This window comes from Struthio camelus, chromosome 23 (assembly GCF_040807025.1).
Source record: "Struthio camelus isolate bStrCam1 chromosome 23, bStrCam1.hap1, whole genome shotgun sequence".
In the NCBI taxonomy this organism is placed as follows: Eukaryota; Metazoa; Chordata; class Aves; order Struthioniformes; family Struthionidae; genus Struthio; species Struthio camelus.
The window spans coordinates 11,212,124-11,233,044 of record NC_090964.1 but is presented as its reverse complement, the minus strand read 5'-3'; the positions used below and the strand labels follow the sequence as shown (position 1 = coordinate 11,233,044).

The 20,921-nt window shown below is 59.0% G+C and overlaps 1 protein-coding gene across 1 annotated transcript; it reads left to right on the top strand.

The window, feature by feature from the left end:
* Positions 1-325: 325 nt before the first annotated feature.
* POU3F1 (POU class 3 homeobox 1) lies at positions 326-1,426 on the top strand. Its single transcript, XM_068917840.1, has one exon. The coding sequence runs from the start codon at positions 326-328 to the stop codon at positions 1,424-1,426; it is 1,101 nt and encodes a 366-aa protein (XP_068773941.1).
* Positions 1,427-20,921: the final 19,495 nt, after the last annotated feature.

Sequence of the window (20,921 nt, the reverse complement as noted above, 5' to 3'; positions counted from 1 at the left end):
CGCGCCGCCTCGCCCGCGCCCGGCCCACGTGGCCGGTGGCAGCGCGGCATGAATGAACCGCCCTCCTCCAATGGGCGGCCGCCCCGCCGAAGGCCTCCCGCGGCCCCCCGCGCCCAGCGCCTCCGCCGGCCAATGACGCGGCGCCGGGGGCCGGGGGCTGGCCAATGGCGGAGGGCGGGGCGGGGCGGGGAGGGGCGGGGCCCCGCCGAGGGGCGGCGCGGGCGGGCCAATGGGGGGCGGGGGCGGGGCCGGCGCGCGGCGGCGCGGCTTCCCGGCGCGCGGCTCTAAAGCGCGGCGCGGCGCGGGGCGCGCGGCGCATACGGCCATGGCCGCCACGGCGCAGTACCTGCCGCGCGGCGCCGCGCTGGGCGCCCCCGACGGCGACCGGCTGCACCCGGGCGCCTACCGCGAGGTGCAGAAGATGATGCACCACGAGTACCTGCAGGGGCTGGCCCCCGCCGCCGGGCACGCCGTGGGGCTGGCGCACCACCAGTGGCTGCCCAGCGCCGGCACGGACTGGGGCAGCGGCGGCGGCGGCGGCGCGCACCTGCCGCCGGCCGAGCACGGCAAGGGCGGCGCGGCGGGGCCCCGCGAGGAGCTGCCGGGCGCCTTCCACCACCGCGCGCACCTGGTGCCGGCGGCGGCGGGCGCGGCGGGCGGCTGGGCGCAGGGCGGCGCGCACCACCTGCCGCCGCTGTCGCCGCCGTCGGGGCAGCCGCTGCTCTACGCGCAGCCCTACGCGGGCCTCAACGGGATGCTGGGCCCGCCGGCGCCGGCGCTGCATCACGGGCTGCGCGAGGCGCTGGGCGCCGACGAGGCGGGCGCGCACGAGCTGGCGGCCTCGCCGCCGCCGCTGGGGCCGCCCGAGCCGCCCGACGAGGACGCGCCCAGCTCCGACGACCTGGAGCAGTTCGCCAAGCAGTTCAAGCAGCGCCGCATCAAGCTGGGCTTCACGCAGGCCGACGTGGGGCTGGCGCTGGGCACCCTCTACGGCAACGTCTTCTCGCAAACCACCATCTGCCGCTTCGAGGCGCTGCAGCTCAGCTTCAAGAACATGTGCAAGCTGAAGCCGCTGCTCAACAAGTGGCTGGAGGAGACGGACTCCAGCACGGGCAGCCCCACCAGCCTGGACAAGATCGCGGCGCAGGGCCGGAAGCGCAAGAAGCGCACCTCCATCGAGGTGGGCGTCAAGGGCGCCCTGGAGAACCACTTCCTCAAGTGCCCCAAGCCCTCGGCGCACGAGATCACCTCCCTGGCGGACTCCCTGCAGCTGGAGAAGGAGGTGGTGCGCGTCTGGTTCTGCAACCGGCGGCAGAAGGAGAAGCGCATGACGCCGGCCGGGGCCCCGCACCCGCCCATGGAGGACGTTTACGCACAGGCGGACTCGTCGCCGCTGCACCACGCGCTGCCGGGGGCCGTGCACTGACTGCGCCGCCCGCCCGGCCCGGCGGCGCGCCCCGGCCCCGCGGACCGACGGCGCGAACCGGGCGCGGGCGGCCGAGGCTCCGGCCCCGGCCCGCGGCGGCGGGACACGCTCTAATTTATTCCTCAGACTGGCCCGGCCGCGCCGCCCGCGCTCACGCCGTATTTATTGGCCGGCCCCGGGCGCCGGCTGCCGGACGCAGCAGCAGTAGCCAAAGGTTTGCGAGCTCTAATTTATTCCGTCCCTCGCGGCGCCCGGCCCCGGGGCCCGCGGGCTCGCCCGGACGACACGCCGCGATTTTCCTCCCGGCCCGTTTCTATTTATTTGCTAACCGTGCGCGGAGCTCTCGCCCTCCCGTTGGTAGGTTCGGTTCGGTTCCTCCCCTTTGGTTTCGGTTTTTGTTTGTATCTTTATTGCAAAAAAAAAAAAAACCACTGTAGACTGCGAGGGTACGTTTCTATTTATGTTATAGTAAATATTTTATTACTTACATAAACCATTTACCCAGGAACCGGTCTCGTGTGGTCTTTGCGGGCTGCGGCGCCCTGCCGGGAGCGGGCCGGGCTGGACGAGCCCGGAGCCGCCGTCGGGGCTGCGCGGCCCCCGGTCCCGCCGGCAGCGGTCGCGGAGCCGCCGGACCTTCCCCGCGGTGTCCCGGCACCGCTCCAGCCGCTCCGGGCACGAGCGCGGCTCCCCGGTACTTACTTTTCCCTCCCCCCGCCCCCCCCTCCCCATTGCACTTTTGGGAAACTTGCTCGTCGGGCTTGTGCGCTGGTGTTCTGTCCGCACACGCGTAAATTGGCGAAAACGGTTTTAAAAGTGACTCGCCTTGCTGCAGCGCCGTAGCCCTCCATTCGCGGTGCTGGTGGCGGTAGCTCACTGCTGTGAGCTGGAAACAGTCCACGCGTAACTTTTTTTCAGTATATCACCGAATCTAACAATAAATGTGCAGCAGCGCAGCCAAGAAGGCTCCTCCGGGCACTCGCACGTCCTCTCCTGTTCTCTGATGTCGCCAGTTTTCCCTTTCAGGGTATCATGCCCTAACGTTTTGTGGTTATGCCACGAAAGACTGAAAGCTTAAATATTGCATTCTCTATTTCTAGAAGCATCAAATTGTACCTCTTCTTAAGCCTCTTGTCTTTCAGCGAATGGCAGCGGAAGTCACATGCGTGGATTCTTTTTTCCTTTGCAGATCCTTTGATTCTTGCAATATTCTATGTATTGGGAGAACTTCTGAAACATGTGCCTACGTGGAGCTCTTGGGCTAGTGCTGCTTAACTGAACACAGTGATGAAGCGCTAGGTGGTTCTTCTTATTTGGCAGAGAACTCACCTGTGGTCTCGGGCATCTGGCATTTGCTAATTTCCTTACTTGAACCTTGGTACAACTTATATATTGCGATATATATATATAAAATATATATAAACAGCAGGTTTAAAAGGGAATTTTTGGTGATAACCCTTCATCTTTCATATGGATTCAGATATATTTGATATGTAAAAATATAGAGAGAGAGAGAGTTTACACTTGAAAATTCACACATGAAAATTCTTCTATTTTACCGCAATTTTGATTTTTTCTTTTTTTGTATTGCGCCTTTGGGGGATGTGTGTGAGACGTTTGCCTAAACAACAGTGCATTTGCAATAGATCATGCTATAAATTATTGCATTTTCCATGTCTTCTAAAATGTAGCTATTGTACATCAGCTAATACAAAAGTATTAGTTCTCATTCAAAATTCTAGTGAGCTGTTTTTGAGATTTTAAAATAAAAAGTCACTTTGAACAGTTACTCCATTAAATACTGTATTTGCTCATAAGTATGTAAGGAAATAGTTTGTCTTGCAGTACAAATCAGCTGGCAGATACTGCAAATTAATGCATTAATAACTTTCTTATTGCACTCTGAATGCTAAGGAAACCTTCAAGGATTCAATGTGAATTGCATGTTTTGTCAGCTTTTGATACAAACTCGGCTTCTTTTCTTTTTTTGTTAATAGGACTGAGGGTTTACAGAAAAGCACAGAATTATAGGACAACTGTAGGGATCTTGAATTCCAAAAGTTTTGTTGTATTTGCTGAATATTTACTCATTTCCAACTTGCTGAGCATATGTGGTAGCTTAGGTGATGTACTCCTGTTTAAAAAAAAAGAAAAAAATGCATGATTATAAATTAGTGGAAACAAGGGTTTGAGTCAAATACAGCATGAAAGCACTCACGTTATTTTCAACTTCAAATTTTTCCTTAGCTTTTGTATGCTTTTCTGTATGTTTCACGCACATATCGCTGCATTTAATGTTTGGTAATGCTGTAATTCAGCAGCCTTTTCTTAAGAATCTCTGGGTGATAATGAGGCATTAAGGGAAGAAAAAAAACAATTAGAAGCAAACAAGTGTCTTTAAAAACAAAAACACTCTTGTTTGCATCTGATGATTAACTGTACTGCTTTTCTGTACTGGGAGTGATTGCAGTAGCCTCTTTTCTTCCTGAACTAACCTGGCTGGCAAAAAGTATTACATGATGCTCAGACGGGAAGGGTCAGTTTTCACATTGCGTTGGCGTAATGGATGAGATGTGCCGGGAGCGCGGGGAGGACGAGCACCCTCGCTTGCTCGGTTTGTCAGATTGTATGAGGCACCGGCAGCCCTGCTGCATTAGCTCGTTCGTGCTGTTGGGCAGCAGAAATAAAAGGAGTTCTGTTTCTGCAGTGCCACGGCACTCAGCCTTCCTAAAAATCAAATGCCCCTGAGGCTTGCCGCGCTTAAAACTTGTTAATTTTCTTGGTCAAGGACTAAATAGCAGTTACTGGGGGGAGATGCTTTTTTTTTGTTTCTCGCTAAAGTGAAAGTCTGAGCTCCTGCTGGTGCCTGGAGCGAAGCACGCAGCGGTGGGAGCAGGGCGGTTGTGCGCTGGAGAAAAGTGGAGGTGTGAGCAGCTGTTTAGCAATGCACAGGCGAAACAGGTAGTCGCCTACTCAAACCGAGATGCGCAGGTGAGGAAAGGGAGAGGAGCTGCGGGGCGCCGAGGGGGCGCCGAGGGGGCTCCGGGCAGCGTCCGGCCTCGGCGGCGCTCGGGGCGCGTGGCTCCGCGCGGGGCTCGGGCTGCGCTTGCCCCGCTGCTGGCGTCGCGGCGGCCGCGGTGCTGGCGCCGGGCAGGTGGCGCCTGGGGCCCGTTTCAGACCGTTGGGACGAGCTGGGCTGGCGGCGCAGGAGCCCGGGGACGGGGGACGGCGTCGCTGCCGTGGCGTGCCAGGGCACGAGGGCTGCACCGCGCCTGGTCCACGGCACGGCGACACGCGGGGCCCTTCCCCAGGGCTGCCGCTGCCTTGGCCGTTGGCTACCTGCAATTTTAGGGAATTGCTCTTTTCTGTGAGGCAGACAGTATTCACTAGCACACTGTGCATTTTTTGCTTTTATTTTTAATAAGGTGAAAGGCGGAGGGTTGCTGCTCAGTTTCCCTGTGTGCTTAGGAAAAGGTTGTGGTGTTCCAGCGTCGAACTCGCTTCCCACATTTCTTATCTGGGAATATCGCTGCCGCCCGCCGCGGGAGCAGGGAGCGGGCAACCGCCGGGCGCTGTGGCACGATGGGGTCCGTCCCGCTGGCTGCAGCCCGGTCCCGAGGAGCGGCGGCAGAGCGAGCTGCCCGCCGGCCGCAGCAGTGCCGCCATCGCCCCTCCTGCACGTCCGGAGCGTCCGTGCTCCCCCGGAAGCTGCTGCCCGGCTCGGCCCATCCCTGCTCCCTCCTGCCAGCAGAGACCCGGGCACCGTCTGCTTGGCGCGTTTCGGTGCGGTGCCGGTGCCGGCCCAGCTGCTCCTGCACCAGCTCTGCCCGCGGAAGTTCCCGCAGGTTTCAATCAGGGCCAACAGGACCTGGCTCCTTCGCGCAACCGGTCACGCCAGGGCTGGGAGGTTCGAGCTGCGAAGGCGGCATTAAAGCGCACGATGCTGTACGCGAGGCGTGATGCGCACGGTAACTCAGACCTGGTGAATGGCGCCTGGTCCTTGACATCACATTATTTTTGGTGCCAATCAAAACGGGTGTTATTTCTTGTGAGCCTCTCTGCGGCGCGGGCTGCCCTGGCTCGAATGCCGCCGGGAGCGCTTGCTGCAGCGGAGAAGCTGTCGGTGCCTGAATAACCCCCCGGAGCACCTCACGGCTGGAGCGTTTGGAGCAGGGGAGACGGTGCGGCCCCAGGAGCGACCACTGCCGTCACCGCGCCCGGCCCTTCCCGGAGCCCGGCGGCAGCTGCTCCGCGCTGGAACGGGCTGCGACCAGCAGCAGCTCTCTCGTAACGTGTCCGGTTTGGCTTTGGGCACCTCGGATGGGCGGACGAGGAGCACGTGGAGCTCCCTGTGCGGGCGCCGGTGCCCGCGCCAGCTCCTTGCCGGGGACTTGACACAGGGCGTAAGAAAGCCAATGGGTGTTTTTTCAGTTCTTTGTGGGTTTTTTTCCCCCCTGTGGAAATTTGGCCTGTGGTTTTTCATTCCCTCGAGTTCAGTGTGTGTTAGTGCTTCTGGCTCACCCTGGAGGAGGCGCAGCTCCGAGGTGATGCTCGGATTTAAATTATCGGCTAGCCAAAACTTCGGGAAGTAAGAGAGATTTACATGTTTACATCGTTTGCAGTCATTTACAAAATGAGTTTAAAAGAGTCAGACCATTGCATTACAAGGTTTTGTTTTATTTATCTATTTTATATATATATTTATATATATATGTATATGCATGCACACAATTTTAAATTGGAAAAACTTTTTCACAATCATGTCTATCAAAGCTGAACAAGGATGCAGACAAAATAGGTGATGGCTTTGCAAATAAATCAACAGGCATCAGCAGCAAAAAAACTTTAGTCATGGGGCAGAGGGAGCAGATTAACTACAGCAATGGAGATTTCCCTCAAAATCAAGACTCCTGGATTTTGTTCAGAGATCTCCCATTAGTTTTCTCGAGATCGGTGAGCAACGTTTTTCTCCTCCTTCCCCCACCCCCAGGAGAGTTCCTGGGCGACAGCAGGTCTCTGCGCTGGGTCCCGCCAGCCGCTTTCCCAGGGTTTCCCGGCCCCGCTGCAGCCGCGGGGGGCTCGGAGGACGCTGGCGCCGCGGGGCGGCCTCCCTCCCTCTGCCCGTCCGTCCGCCCGTCCGCCCGTCCGTCCTGGGGCGCCGCGCGGCCGAGCGCTGTCTCCAGCTCCCGGCTGGCTCGCGTCCCCCCGGGCTCCAGGAGCCGGGGCGGCTTTAACCGCATTCGGCCTCGGGCGGGAGCATGGGGACGAGGCGCCGGCCCCGCTGCCGCCGGTGCCCCCTGCCTGCTGCGGCCAGGAGGGGCCTGGCAGGGCCTGCAGGGGTGCGAAACCGCAAGGGGCCCGGGAGCGCCGGGAAAGCCTCGACCGCATAGCTCCGGCTGCGCGTCCCCACGGCACGGTTTTCTCTTTTTCCTCCAAGCGCGGAGCTGGAGGCGGAAGCGAGCGCGTCGCCGAGCCGCTGGCTCGTCAGGGAAACGTCCGCGCGACGGACGCTGCACCCGAGCAAACGTGGGCGAGGGAAAAGCAGCGGGCGGCTGCAGCGCTGGCGCGCAGATCAGGGCTCGTCCCAGCTCAGTCGGGAAACGGTTGCGGCACAGAGCCCATGTGCTGCTGCGTGGAGGACTCTTAGCTCTTTGGTTTCCTAAAATTGCTTCATTTACTCTCAATAGCAACATCCAATTTTTGTTTACAAATGAGGATGTAAAACCATTTGAATCCCACTTTGCAGCGCTCGCCCCTTCCGCCTGCAGGAGGCTGGGGCAGGCCCTCGGTGGCGGGTGCCTCTGCTGCCACGGGAGAGCGATACCTGGCGCCGCGGGGCCGCGCGGGGGCTTGTGCTGTGCTCTGCCGTGCTGTGCCACACCATGCTGCGCCGCGCCGTGCTGCACTGTGCTGTGCCAGGCCGTGCCGTGCCGTGCCGTGCCGCGCTGTGCCGTGCAATGCCATGCCATGCTGCACCGCGCCGTGCTGTGCTGCGTCATCGTGCCGCGCTGTGCCGTGCCGTGCTGTGCTGTTGTGCTGTTGTACAGTTGTGCTGTTGCCGCGCCATGTTGTACTGCACTGGCCAGGTCCCTGCGGGAGCTGCAGTCGTGTCCTCCCGTCCCCTGGCGAAGGTGCAGCCGGTGACACCGTCCGCTGCAGCCCGGAAAATGGCCACATTGCCAGAAGTGCAAAACCCAACACCGGCCCCTGTTAGCTGGGGCAGGAAGAGCAGCGGCTCGGCCAGCCCCGGCCCTGCTGGAGTCGGGTCGGCGTCGTCAGGGGGCCCTGAATCGATATCCAGAGCGTTTGGTATTCTGCCCAGCAAACACTTGTTCGGTCTTTAATTACTATTGCTAAAAGCACCAGGGGATGGAAAGCAAAAGCCAGAAATAAATAGCAAGGGGTGATCAATTGGGCATGAAACCCTCGTTATTGATCACCTTTAACCTCTGCTTAAACTAATGGCAGCGCTACCCTTTAGCTGTCCCCAGGCGCGCAGCGCGTCGCTTGCCGCAGCGCCGCACCAACCACGGCCGGTCGTGGGCGCCGGGCAAGACCCTCCCGTGGGGTCGGGGACAGGGACGAGGACGGGGTGAGACCTCCGCTGGGGATGGGGACTGGGATGGTGGGGACGAGACCCTGCTGCGGGGACGGGGACAGGGACGGGGTGAGACCTCCGCTGGGGATGGGGACTGGGATGGTGGGGACGGGGTGGCGGTGGCTCTGTGAAAGGCGCTGGCTCTCAGAGGCGCTGCCGCCCGCCGGTGGCTGCTCACACAGAAAGGCTCCTGCCAGCGACGCCGGGCGGCAGCTCTGACCCGGGGCCCGGCCCCGGCGCCGCCAGCCCCAAGGCGCTGGGAAACCTTGGAGCTGCAGCCCGGAGCGCGGGGAGGCAGCGCGGCGGACGGGACAGGGCCACGCTCCCCTTTGCCTTGTGCCTCCCTCCAGCGGCTCTCGAGCGAAAGGACCCCAACCATCAGCTGAGCTGGACCAGCCCTGTTTGCTATTAAAAAAAACCCAGAGCAGTCAAGACGTAGAACTGGCAGCAGCGCGAAGCCAGCGCAGCCTTCCCGGATAGCAACAATCATGTTCATTAACATTCAATCTGCAAATTATCCCTGGAAACCCCAGCCTGGAGGTGTGCCAGTCTCCAGCGCGGCGCCGCGCTGCCGTCGGCGCGGCAGCGGCTCCGAGGCTGCGTCGGCCCCGGGGGCGAGGGGCTGCCCGTGCGCGGCCGACGAGCCGCGTTTCGCTCGCGCGGGACGGCCCCTGCCCCGCAAACCCGGCTCCCCGCGACCTCGGGGGCGCGCTCTTCCCTGGGGCTCCCTGTTTTCGGCGCTGCCAAAGCGGGCGCTCGCTCCGAAGCAGGCCGGCGCCGTCGGTGCGGCCCGGCAAGAGCAGGCGCTGCCCCGGGTCGCCGGTTTCGGCCGCGGCCGCGGGGGCGTCCCAGGAGCTCGCCACCACCATGCACCGGGGTGCTTTCGACGGCCTCGGTGCCGGCGTTGGGGCGCGCGACCGGGGCCCGGCAGTGCCGCCGGCAGGGCTGCTGCGGTGCGGCCCTGGGCGCTGGCGGCCGCGGGGGCTGCAGGGTGCCCGGGGGGCCGGGGGCCGCGTTCGCCCGCAGACGGCGCTGGCGGCAGCGGCAGCCCCGCAGGGCCGGCACTGCCAGGGCAGCGCCGCAGTGGCGATGTCAGAGGGCGATTTATGGGGAGGTGCCATCCGCTGGCGGTGCCGGCGCCGAGCGGGGCTCCCGCCAGCGCCTGCGCGCGGGCCGCGGGGAAGATGGGGCGAAACCCGCCTTTGCAGGCGCCGACCCCAGCTCTCCGCGGGCAGCTGCACTGCTTTCCGCCCAGCGGGCTAAATAAATTGCTTCAGCGACAAGGGCTCCAGAGAGCCGAACGGGAAAGCGGGTTGCTTTAGCTGCGAAGCATGCAGTACACAACAGATGTAATTTGATTTTAATTAGCGAAGAAGAAAGTAGCCGAGTTGTTGAAGTGCATGCCTCCTTTTGCAGAGACGTCGGTGCTGAACGCGTGAGCAATGCAACTGAGTTGGGAGGACGAGCGCAGGGTGAGCAAGGGCTGGCCGCGGCATCACGCAGGGCGCCGGGCAGATCCTCAGCCCGTCCTGCACACAGCCGCAGCCTACGGGCACGAGCTGCCGAGGGGCAGGAACGCCGCAGCTCTGCCGGCCCGAGGCGCTGCCCCAAGTGCCACGCCGAGCACTGAGCCAGCTGCTGCCGCTGCCGCTGCTGCTGCCGCTGCTGCTGCTGCCGCTGCTCTGGTTCCCAGTAATGCGACAGGCTTTGGGAGCCCAGGGCAATCTCTGCCCGCCACACCGATGCTGCTCAGGGCTCGGCGCGTGCCCTGCTCCCAGCCCCAGCTGCGGTGCAGTCAGCCGAGGTGCTCCTCGCTCCTCAGCCGCTTGCCTCCAGCTCGGTGGTAAAGGGGACTTTGGGCAGGCGGGTGATTGCTCGTCCCTCGGCCAGCAGAGCCTGCCCAGGCTGGTGCCTGCATGGTCGGTGTCCGCACATCCCGGCCCCGGCCCGGCCCCCGCTGCTGCCCCAGGCCTGAGCCCCCGTGCAGCGCCCGGCCCCGTGGGACGCCCCGGTGCCCGGCCGTGCTCCCGCTGCGGGGCGCTGGGCAGCCCCCGCCCGCCGCCCGGGGCCCCTTGGCTGTCCCGAGGCCGGGCCGCCTCTGGGGGACTGGAGCCGTCAGTAGGCTTCAGCGTCAAAAGGGACAGGAACAGGGAAGAGGGGTGAAGCGGCAGGAAGGCAGAGGCGAGGCGCGGGGACAGGGACAGGGCTGCCGCTGCCGGCTGCTGCTGGGGGGGCTTGAGGAAACGGTGCCGTAAAAACGAGGGGCCACGGGGTAGTCACTGCATTGCTGCTGGGCAGCTGCTTGTTTTTCCTGGTGGAAAACAGAAAATCCAGGTGTTTTCTAGTGAAGGCACCTGCAAGTCACCGCTGGGGCTGGCCATGCCGCCGGGGTCCGGCCGCGCCGCGGGGCCGGGCTGCACGGGGCGGTGGGGTCCGGGCGCCCCGGTGCCAGGCCCAACGCTGGGCCCGGGCTGAGCCCAGGGCGACTCTGGGGCTGTGATGGAGGAGGGTCCCCACTGCGGTCCCGGCATTTTCGGTGCATCTCAGGAGGTCTGTGCGGGGCGCGCAAGCTGCGTGCCTGTGCAGCCAGGGCGAGCACCCCAGGACGGCTCTTTGGCGACGGGGGCGCATCTCGGCTGCGCTGGCCGAGCACCGCGGCACCCCAGCCCTGCGCCGCGGGCAGGCGCGCAGCCGCCCTCGACGCCGTCCAGACCCGGGCTCGCTGGGCGCCCCTGCGCTCCCCCGTCCGCCGCCGTGCACCCGGCAGTGGGTGCAGCAAACCTGCTAGTGCCTTTCCCAAGCTCTCGCCCCCACACTTTTGCTGCATAAATCACTGTAATTAAAGTGTTTGGAGAACACCATGGGAGCCCGGACAGGCATCCCCGCGTGCAACACACCCAGCTCAGCAAGCCCTGCTTCCTGCTGCGCCCTCGGCACCCTGGGCGCTGCATCCCTGCCCTGCTGGCGTGCCCCGGGATGGGGACAGGTGCGAGGATGGGTCCCGGCCGTGTCCCCCGAGGAGACGCGCCTGCCGCACGTAGAGCAGGGAGGTGCGTAGCCAGGCTTGGCAGGCTGCAGTGGCTGCACCTGCATTAGCGTCCTTGTGTGCACAGGACACATCCCCATTCCCCAGCCTCTGTGCATCCCTGCCAGGACTCCTCAGCGCTGGTTTCTGCCCTGTTTGTCCTCCTCTCTCATGCTGCATTTGCCTAGCACCGGCTGTGCTGCACGCCAGGAATCACTGAGTCACCTGGACTTTCCTGTTGGGTTCCCAAGAGCCAGCTCTGCTCAGGGGAATCAGCGCTCCCAGACGTGCCATGGGAGCCCAGTGCCACCCGGCGCGATGGCACGTCTCCACCGGGCCTGCCGCTTGCCCACCGCTCCTGCTGTGCAGCTGCTCCCACGGGCCAGGTGCCAAGCGCCGCAGCCCTTCCCGGGTTCAGCTCCAGCACTCGGAGCCAATTCCCTCCCAGCCCCTTTACACCGGTTTGCAGGAGCTGGGAGGTGAGAGCCCAGCACTGTCTTCTTTCTAAGTCAGCTGAGGCTGGGCTGAGAGGTCCAGAGCGCAGATGTCCCTGCACTGCAGGTCACTCACCCCAGGCCAGCCTTGCTGGGCATGGACACTTTACCATGCACAGGTGCCTCACCGTGCACAGACACCTTGCCATGCAGGGGTGCCTTGCTGTGCATGGGTGCCTTGCTGTGTACAGACGCCTCACCACGCACGGACACCTTGCCATGCGCGGATGCCTCACTGTGCATGGGCACCCTGCCGTGCATGAACGCTTTGCATCCCCTGCACCCTGAGATGCCCCTCAGCGCCACCGGTCACTCCACAAGAAGGGAGATGTGGGTGCGAGGGCCAGCAGGTTTCCCCTTGTGCAGCAGGGCTCTGGGAAGTATTTTGCAGGCTGAGCCCCGAGCGTGCTCAGGTCCATCTGCTGCCGCTTTGTTGCCCAGCAGGAAGGGTTCGGCAGCCCCTGCTCCTGGTGAGAGGGCTCAGCCCAGCCTCAGCTCATGCTCAGCATGTATTTTTCACCTTTTAATGAAAGCAGCTGAACTGTGTGACGTTGCCTCTCCACTCCTCTCCAGCACTTGGGTTGCCAAGAAATGATTGACGCACTTAACAGCGGCAGTGGGTGCAGAGGAATTTGGCAGGGGTCCAGCCGCATGATGCACAAAGGACACTGCCGTTCCCGCTCAGGTTTTTCCAAGCTCCTGCTCCCTTGGAACAAGCTGTCCCAGGCTGGGACAGTTCACGCTCCCGCTGGAGCTGTCTGCAGGCTCAGGAGCAGCCTGGGAAGAGGGATGCACCCCGTCCCTGGGCACAAGCGAGGACTCATCCACGGTCACGCAACTGTTTTGGGCAGGGAGCGCTGCCGTGTGCAGCGCTCGACGCAGCCGGGGAAGCCAAGCCTCTGCCAGTGCCTTGCTGTGAGTTTCCACCCCTGCTTTGAGGTGTAAGAAAGTGTAAACCCATACTGAATGCAAATCTACGTGGACAATAACTTGCATGTTTTTGCATATATATGCTCATGTGTGAACCTGTATTTTTGTTAAATTTCCTGGAGAGAAAAATGTCCCTCCAAGTATAGACTAGTTGGAGGCAAGCAGCCAGCACTGATTCCCTTCAGCACATGCATCCCCACATGCCTGCTCCTGAACGCACACGTGTGCACACGTATGTGCTCAGCTGCCCACGGGAGCCTTCGCCCCATGCTGCCACGTCCCTGCAGGCACAGCGGCGGCCGTGCTCTGCGTGACACTCACATGCGATGCAAATCTCAGTCTCTGAGCTTGCTCATCACTTAGCAGTAAATAACAGTCATTGCTGCATGGCACAGCCTCCCCCCAGCAAGGACACACTTTGTCAGCCAGCTCCAAGGCGGAGGCCGGCGCTTCCCAGCCCTCCCTGCGGGCAGGAGAGCGGGACCTTCCCGGCCCGGACACAGGCTGGACGCAAAGCCCCGGGTCTGGGGCCAGACCACGGTGTCGCCCCAGCTCTGCTGCATCCTGCAGGAAGGTGCCGTGGGGCCAGTGTGGATATGCACTGGTGCATCGCTGTAGCACCAGCTGCTTCTGCTTGCATTTTCAGTGGGGCACCCGTTTCGGGTACCCCAGAGCGTGATTTTGGGATGTTTCCTGAGTGTGTAAGGTGCACATTGCTCATCCCCTGGAGCTTCTCACCCCCTGCAGATATAAAGGGCAGTTCATGCCGACGCATTAAAACATTTGTGCGAAAGGGTAACCTAAGTAGGAGAACAGACATGAGGAAAAAAGATTTGTTGCTTTAACCAGAGATGCATAAGTCCTGTTTCCCCTTCCTTGTGTCTCTTTCCCATAGCAGTATAGCAATATTTTCTTGCCACGCGTGGGAATAAGGCCTGGGCTCATCGGAGGACGCGCTGCTTTCCCGCAGGAAAGCGGAGCCGCAGCATCCACCCTGTGGCTGGGCGCAGGCCGGCGAGCGGGGGGAGCGGGCGAGCGCGCCGATGCCGGGCACATTCCTTCAAACAATGCCAAGGGAGCAGCATTCTCCTGAGAGCGGCGCAGCCTGAACCGTGTTTGTGTGGCCACGGCAAGTGTGGGCTGCAGTACAGCTTGGGCCATTATCATGCAACGAACACAACAGTCGCACTGTAAGGGGGAGGCAGGGTTAGGGCCAGGGAGAGGCTGAAGAATAAAGGCTTGTTTGGGAGAATTATTCACGGGGTCCTGCTGTAGGTGGACGGCAGCAGATTAGAAGGAAACATTATCTCTCAGGGCAAGTTCAGAAGGACAAATGAAGCCAAACTGGCACGGGCTGAGAGTCTCAATACATTATTCGCTTTGCGCTACAAGTCTGTGAGAACAAAGCGCTCAGTGTAAATGCTCACCAGGGCCTTTTCTTCCCCTGTAGAACCACAAAAGTTCAGCATGAGACGGAGGGCCACGTGTTGGCTATTAGTCCACTACAAAGAGCATTTGAGTCTAGAATTTAGAGTCTCATAAAACATTATTGTCTGCATCCTGGGACATTTGTTTGCTGGGGCAACACAGGACTGAAAAAATGTGACCCTCTCTGCAGCTGTGTGCCTCACCGCTCTTGTCACACGCTGGCCACCTAAGAGGGGCCACTGTCGGCCGGCTCCCCGCGCCCCGCTTCGCCCTGCAGGCTGGCGGCCGCCCCGGGGCCGTCCCGGCCCCCCGCGCCCCGGCGTGCTCCCGCCAGGCAGGGGGCTGCCCTGGGGCCGTCCTGGCTGCCTGGACCCATTCTGCTCCTGCAGCACTGTTGCAAGTCGGAGGGGACGGGGTCTGCATTGCTCACAGCTCAGTGCTTGCCCAAGCTTATAGTCACATCTGCTTCGGGGCTCTGTCCTGTTGTCTCCAATGGTGAACAACAATTTTTGCCCCAATGAACAGTTGGCCTGGCATGGTCTGTGGAGGCAGGAGGATGCATATGATGCGGAGGCCTCTCGGCCGGCATGGCATGAGGCACAGGACATGTGCTCTGCGGTGGACACTGAAGCACCCTGCTGACATACCCGGCTGGGCCGTGCTCACGTATTTCTATGTTCACCAGGTGTGAGGCTGGGGGGGGAGTTTTCCCCCAAGTCAGGATGCCAAGGACCGCAGGGGTCTTGCCATTCTCTCCGCCAGAGCTCAGGATTTTGCCGTTGGGAACATCCAGGTGTCTCTGGGGACCCTCCTGCGGGAGGCTGCTGTGGCTTGGCCTCCTGAGGGTGGAAATGCCAAAACCAGCTTGAGCTGCTGGACTTGGTTTTGGGCTGCCTGAGTGAAATGGTTTGTTGCATACATGCAACTAAAACACGGGAGCCGACAGCTCCTGCTGGACTTACACGCTGGAATCAACAAAACTATGGACTCATGTTTGCAAGTACCTTTATGACAGCTCCAGGATGTAAGCCGCTTACTGCTTTCCTGGTTTAATACCATTCTGACAAAAAGTATCCTTATGATTTTGATCTAGTTAAGCCTATGGCCAGACTTTATAAGATGCTTGGGAATCCATGGGACAATTTTTAGAAGGATTTTTGTTTTGCATTGGAGGGTCTTCCAACTTACAAGATGCTCAGCTTTGGTCTGGGTCGGTACCTGGGGGAAGGTCTTAGGGAGCATCTCAGGAGGCGATGTGGGACTCAGCAGGGCCACGGCAGGTCTGGGCTCCCTTGCGATGCTGCCGGAGGGTGCTGTGAGCTCTGCGGCAGAGCGCGGTTCAGAGCGATCTGCTCTGCGTCCTCCTGGCTGTCCCAGGCAGCCTGCGTGCAGCAGCCACTGCTGCCTCCCAGGGCACCATGAGAAGGAGCATGTGCTTTCAAAAAGCTAAAGAAAGTGGAATATATTATCTGTTCACAAAGTCGATGTAAATATTAAAGAGCCTGTGATGGGAAAAGTCTCTGATGATGTCTTCTTGAGTGCGTGGGAGAAAAACCCATCTAAAGGATCTATTGAGGGGTATGGCCAAAAGGCAGAGCCACTGAATGCTTTGAACTTGTTCAAAGCCACAGGTCAGCAGTTTTTCTGGGCCTGCAATGGGAAGCAGCTGCCCACCTCTCCTTGGAGTCAGTTAAAAGGTCACTGCAGCGAATTCACCGTTTAAATACAAGAAAGCGCATCCCAGGGGGAGACATTTGAAAATGAAAGGCCTCAGCCATGATGACCCATTGGTGTGGCATGTCCGGGTGGCAGGGGCCCTTCAGAGCTGGTGTCGGAGCAGCCAGGAGCAGCGGGGAGCGCGGGTGCACCGGGGGCATCCATGCACCACCCAGATGGTTTGGCCCCTGGGCGCCTGCCGGGTGTCTCCGGAGCGTGGGAACCCAGGCCGGCACCGGGAGCGGATTGCGGGTGCAGGGTTGTCTGTGGAGATCCTGATTTGCACTGGAGCAGAGTGACAGCAGATCACCCAGCACATAGGGGAGATGCTGGGATTGATAAGGCTGCAAAACAGTCCACAGCCTTATGTAACACGGGTCTGTCGAAACCACGTAGCATCGTTGCTTTGCGCCAATAAACCAGGCGGTGGCCACGACGGAGCAGAGGTGAATCACACCTTGCTTCATACGCCCTGCGGCGCCTTCACTCATTGTTCCGGTTCTGGAGATTGACAGCGCTCAGAGATGAGTGTTATCAACGCTTCCATTTCATCCTTCTTTTCAAAAGGGATCTTTTCAGCATAATTAACGTAGATCCACATTTCCCAATGGCTCAGCAGCCTTGCAGCTTCCCACAGCTGCCAGACCCGGGCCAGAGGGACAGCCGTTTGTCCCCATCACCACCAGCCTGTGAGCGTGACCGCAGGGCTGGAGGGGTCCAGCGTGGGGGGACAGAGCCGGCAGCAGCGGCGATGGCTCCCTGCACCGGATCCCTCCGAGCCGAGCTGCCGCAGGGTAAGCCACCCTCCCTGGAGACACACATCCCTTGCCCAGGCTGCCCTCCTCTGGGGACCGGGTTCGAGTGTCTGGGGAGAGCAAGGGACAGAGCCTGCTGGGGACCCCGTGCTGCCAGCTCGCTGCCGGCATGGGACGGGGGGCTGCCATGCGAGGCAAACCCCAGTGCTGGAGTCCCTGCAGCACTCCGGCCGCCTGCTCCCCTGGCCCCAGGCCCCATCGTGGCCCCGCGGGCCGTGCCAGCTGCACTGCACCCCACCGGCACCTGCGGTGCTGCGCCCCATAGCACGGCATCCCGGGGATGGAGCCAGGGACACTTGTCCTGCCCGGGGCTCGGCGCAGTTAGCAGCCCCCAGATGTGGGGAGAGGGGTCCCCAGGCAGCCGGCGTGACGGTTTCCCACAGGTGCCACTGGGCTCGGGGCTGCGCAGGGAGGACAGTGCCCAGCTGCTGCACGGGGGCCCCAGGTGCAGGCACTAATCCTGGCTCTGCCGGCCCAATCAGCTGGGACAGCAGAAGCCTTAAATGCCCCAGAGCAGTTGCTGGGCTCAGGTTGTGCCTGGGGAAGGGGCCCTTTGTTTTGGGCTGCTGCTTCATTGTCTGGGAGCTGGCAGGTAGGAGCACAGCTGGGCAGGTGGGTCGGGGGTGGGGGGGGGTGTTGGGTGCCCAGGGTCTGTGGCAGTGGTAGTGGTGCATGTTGGTGGCTGTGGGGTGCTGTGCAGGGCTGGCAAGGCCCAGGAGGCACTGAGCTCCCTGCTATGCTGGATGGAGCTGTGATCATTGCTATCATGAAGATAAACTGGCCATTGTTGCCAAAAATAAATGTTAGTGTTCCAAATCCACACTTCAATAGCACCAACTCATTAGAGATGCATATCGTTTGGCTCCAGTCCCACACCTTCCAGCTTGTTATAAATATGCAGTTGCTGCTGGCTCTACCCCAATCATCTCTGCAATCAGAGCTTTTAATTAGGTTAATTAAATTGTATCAAACCTCACAGGGATGCAGTTCACTGATGCTGATGAGGCAGCCAAAACAGACCTTAACTCTGGCTCTAATGAAGGCCCTGCTGCAGCTAATGACAATGCATAATAAATTAGAGCTTCCCTAGAAAGGTGCATCACGGCTTGTGCTTCAGTAAATGATGATCTATATGCACTAGCTTGGTACTTTGGGCTTCAGGTCTGCAAAGCCAGGGATGTCCTGGGAATATGTGCCCAACAAATGACAGGCTCCTGCCTGTTCTGAGAGATGCTCTTCACCTCAGTTCTCAAGGCACTAAAGCTGTGAGGCACTCTGTGAGGATGCCTGGCTTTTCCCAGCAGCTCTGGGTAGGGGTGTGTTTAAACCCCCCGGGATGGAGCAAGGCAGGAGCAGCCTCTTGGGAGGGGACAGCAGGGACCAGGGTGATGCCCAGCCTGGAGGGGGCTGAAGGGATCAAGAAGCCTGGGGGTGCCCAGGTTCAGGCTAGATATATTGAATAGCAATTGGTGGCTCCTGATTGTTATTGCTGACCCTTCTTGTCACATACTAAAGAAAACAGTGTGGGAGGGCTGTGTCCTGCCTTGCGTTGCTTGCTGCTGTGGGGTGGGTGGGAGATCCTGCTGTCCCAATCTCTGATCTGGTCCCAGCTCAGAAAACAAGGCCTGCAGCAAAGCTGTCCTGAAGTCTCAGACCTGCGATACTTCTGCTAGTAATACACTCTTGCAGTTGCCTAGAGATAATCCTGCAAGAATTTTAACGTAGCCTGCTATTAACTTTTATAGGCAGTCATTATCAATTGAGTTCTTCAGATTGAACAAGGAATTACGTGAAACTATTATATGGCACAATATTATTCTGAGTCACCTGAAACCTGAGTGGTGAATCCGTGGGGTATTTTGATATCTGTGTCTTCCAAGCTGCAGGGGATCTCCTCGCCAGAGAACCTGTTGGTTCAGCCTCTGATACTATAATTATCACAAGCAGAAAATAGCTGTGAGCTGTCTTGCTCTGTCCTTGCCCACAAAGGCCCAGTGAGGCTGGCAGATCCCACCAGCATCTCCTCAAGCCCTGCGCGGTGGCTGAGTTGCAGGGTGTTTTGTTTGGTTATAAGGCATTGACTCCTCCTGGACTCTTGCAGAAGCATTTCAGTGCTTTAAGATGAGGAAACTACGCTAAGGGGGGGTCAAAAGGAGAGCAAAGGTTTGGCTCTTGGAGGGAAGGGTTTGGCTTTTAGCCATGTGCCCAGGAACTGACCCATGAGGATGTTGGCCTGGTTAAGAGCTGTCCCCTGCTGTCATTGCCTTGCTGTACGCTTCCTTAACCCTGCCAAGAGGCTGTTCCAGACCACCTGGGAAATGCAATTTCCAGCTCAGAGATGCTCCTGGGCAGTTTGCTCTCAGCTGTGTCTGCCAGCGCTGGTTGCTCTATAAGCATCCTCTATGCTGTTTGCCCGCTATCATCTTTTTAGGGCAGTCTTGTATAGCCCTTGTCTTGCTGGGCTGGAAGAGCCAAGACCTGGTTCCTCCCATTGGATGCACCCTCCTTTTCCTTGCAGGCATTAGTGGCCCTTCTCTTCGTTCCTTCTGGTGTGGATTAGTCTTTCCTGAATCTGGATGTTCCTGACCAAGTCTCATGGCAGTGTTGGGAGATGTCTGCAGGACTCTGCCTGGTGCTCTGGGTTTCTCCTCTGCAGCTGGTAGTCGTTCTCCGATTGCACTCACAAATTTTGCTTCTCTTCTAGTATGGAACTAGCATTACTGAGGATTTGTGCCAGTGCATGCAGAGCATAGCTGCAGTGTGTGTCAGCCCCCACTTGTTGCAGGTTACTTGTGAAGCTGGGGGAGTGCCCCGTGCTTTCGTGAGCCCCTCCTGGGCCTTGCACATGGCCTCCGATCTGTTGAACTGTGTCAGCGCGCAGGAGCTGGGGGTGAGAAGTGGATTTTGAGCAGTGGGAGACTTATTCGAATCATGAGATAGGTTGGGGGATCTAACAGAAATGGCCAGACAGCACCTGGACACAGTTTTTGCTTCCCACACTTTCAAAACTGTGCTGGTTTTACTGTCGAGGAAAATCAGACCAGCTTCTCTGTCCCAGCGGGAGCCTGTTTCCCATTTGTCCGCTCCACAGGGAGCGGGGTCTTGGCATGAGAAGACAGCGTTTAACCTGTGATGGCATTTTCCACATAAATCACCTGAATGTTTCTCTAGTTGCTGAGCCAGGCAGTGCTGTGAAATGTACAGGGAGATGGGTGGTGGCCAGATATGGGAACCTCATTGGTTTTGCTCTTTGAAATAGGGTAATTTTTTTGCTGGGAAAAATGCTGCCCTGGCTGCCCATGGGAATCTGCGCCCAGCTGACCCTGAGCATCGCAGGTAGCAGGGGCAAACAGTGTCTGCACACGCAAGCTGAGGGGCTCTGCAGCTGCTTGTCTGCTTCAGCCTTTTCAGCATCTCCTGCAATGTAGGTGGAGTTACTCCGGGATACAGATTAAATATTAATTGAAATCGCAATCCAAAAGAAATTCTACTTCAATGATCACCCACCTAGTGTATTGGGAACCTCGATGTGCATTTAGAAAAACAATTAAAAGGTCTCAAATATATATATGTGAACTTAACAGACTATTTTGAATCCAGTTCTTCGTTCTGCTTGCTGCTTGTATTTCTCTGAATATTGCCAACCTGAAGTGTGCAAAACTAATGACAATGCTTGGTTAAAATCTTCGGGCATCGCGGTGTCCCGGGACCCCGGCAGTGCTGGAGCCGCGGCCGCGCTGCGCCCCTGCCCCCTGCCGGCCGCTGCCGTGGGAACCCCGCGGTACCCCGTTTCTCTCCTTTCTCTGCCAGAGCGGGGCGGGGGGAACCTTCACAGCAAACAACTGTGGTTTTCGGTTGTACCTCTATGCTGTTTCTAAGAGGAAGGAAAAGGAGTGGTTTTTGCCACATAGTGCATTAATTTTTCCTGTGAGTTAGTCTGATGCTGGATTGTTTCTATTGGGCTCTTCCCAGTGGAATGGGGAGACTTCTTGCTCCATATTGCAGAAGTCCCAACTGCTTTTAAAAGAGAAGTATAGTCCTTCCCATAAAGAAAAATAAGATAACCCCACGATTGTTACTATCTTAAGAATCTTTGTAGTGGTGGGAATTACATCCACTGCTACACTGAAGCTATACTTCAGCACCTGAAAAATTGTCATGTTTCCTCTAAGATAAGCTAGAAAAACTCCCAAAGCAGGAAGGATTCACAAAAGAGCATCTCTTTTTTTGACCATCTTGCATGGGCATGTGCTTGCTATTGGCAGACATACTAGAAGTGAGAGAGATAAGGGAAGGAATGTTTACGCCCAGGCTCTCTTGACTTGCCTGAACTACTCCAGGATACTCAAAGATGTCTTCATTATTCTCATTTCAAACTGTCCTCTGACTACCAAAACAGCAACAAGCATAATAAACAGAACAGGACAAACTTCAGTCCCACACCTGCCCTTTGACTTGTTTTTCCCCATGTATCAATCTCAGTACTGCC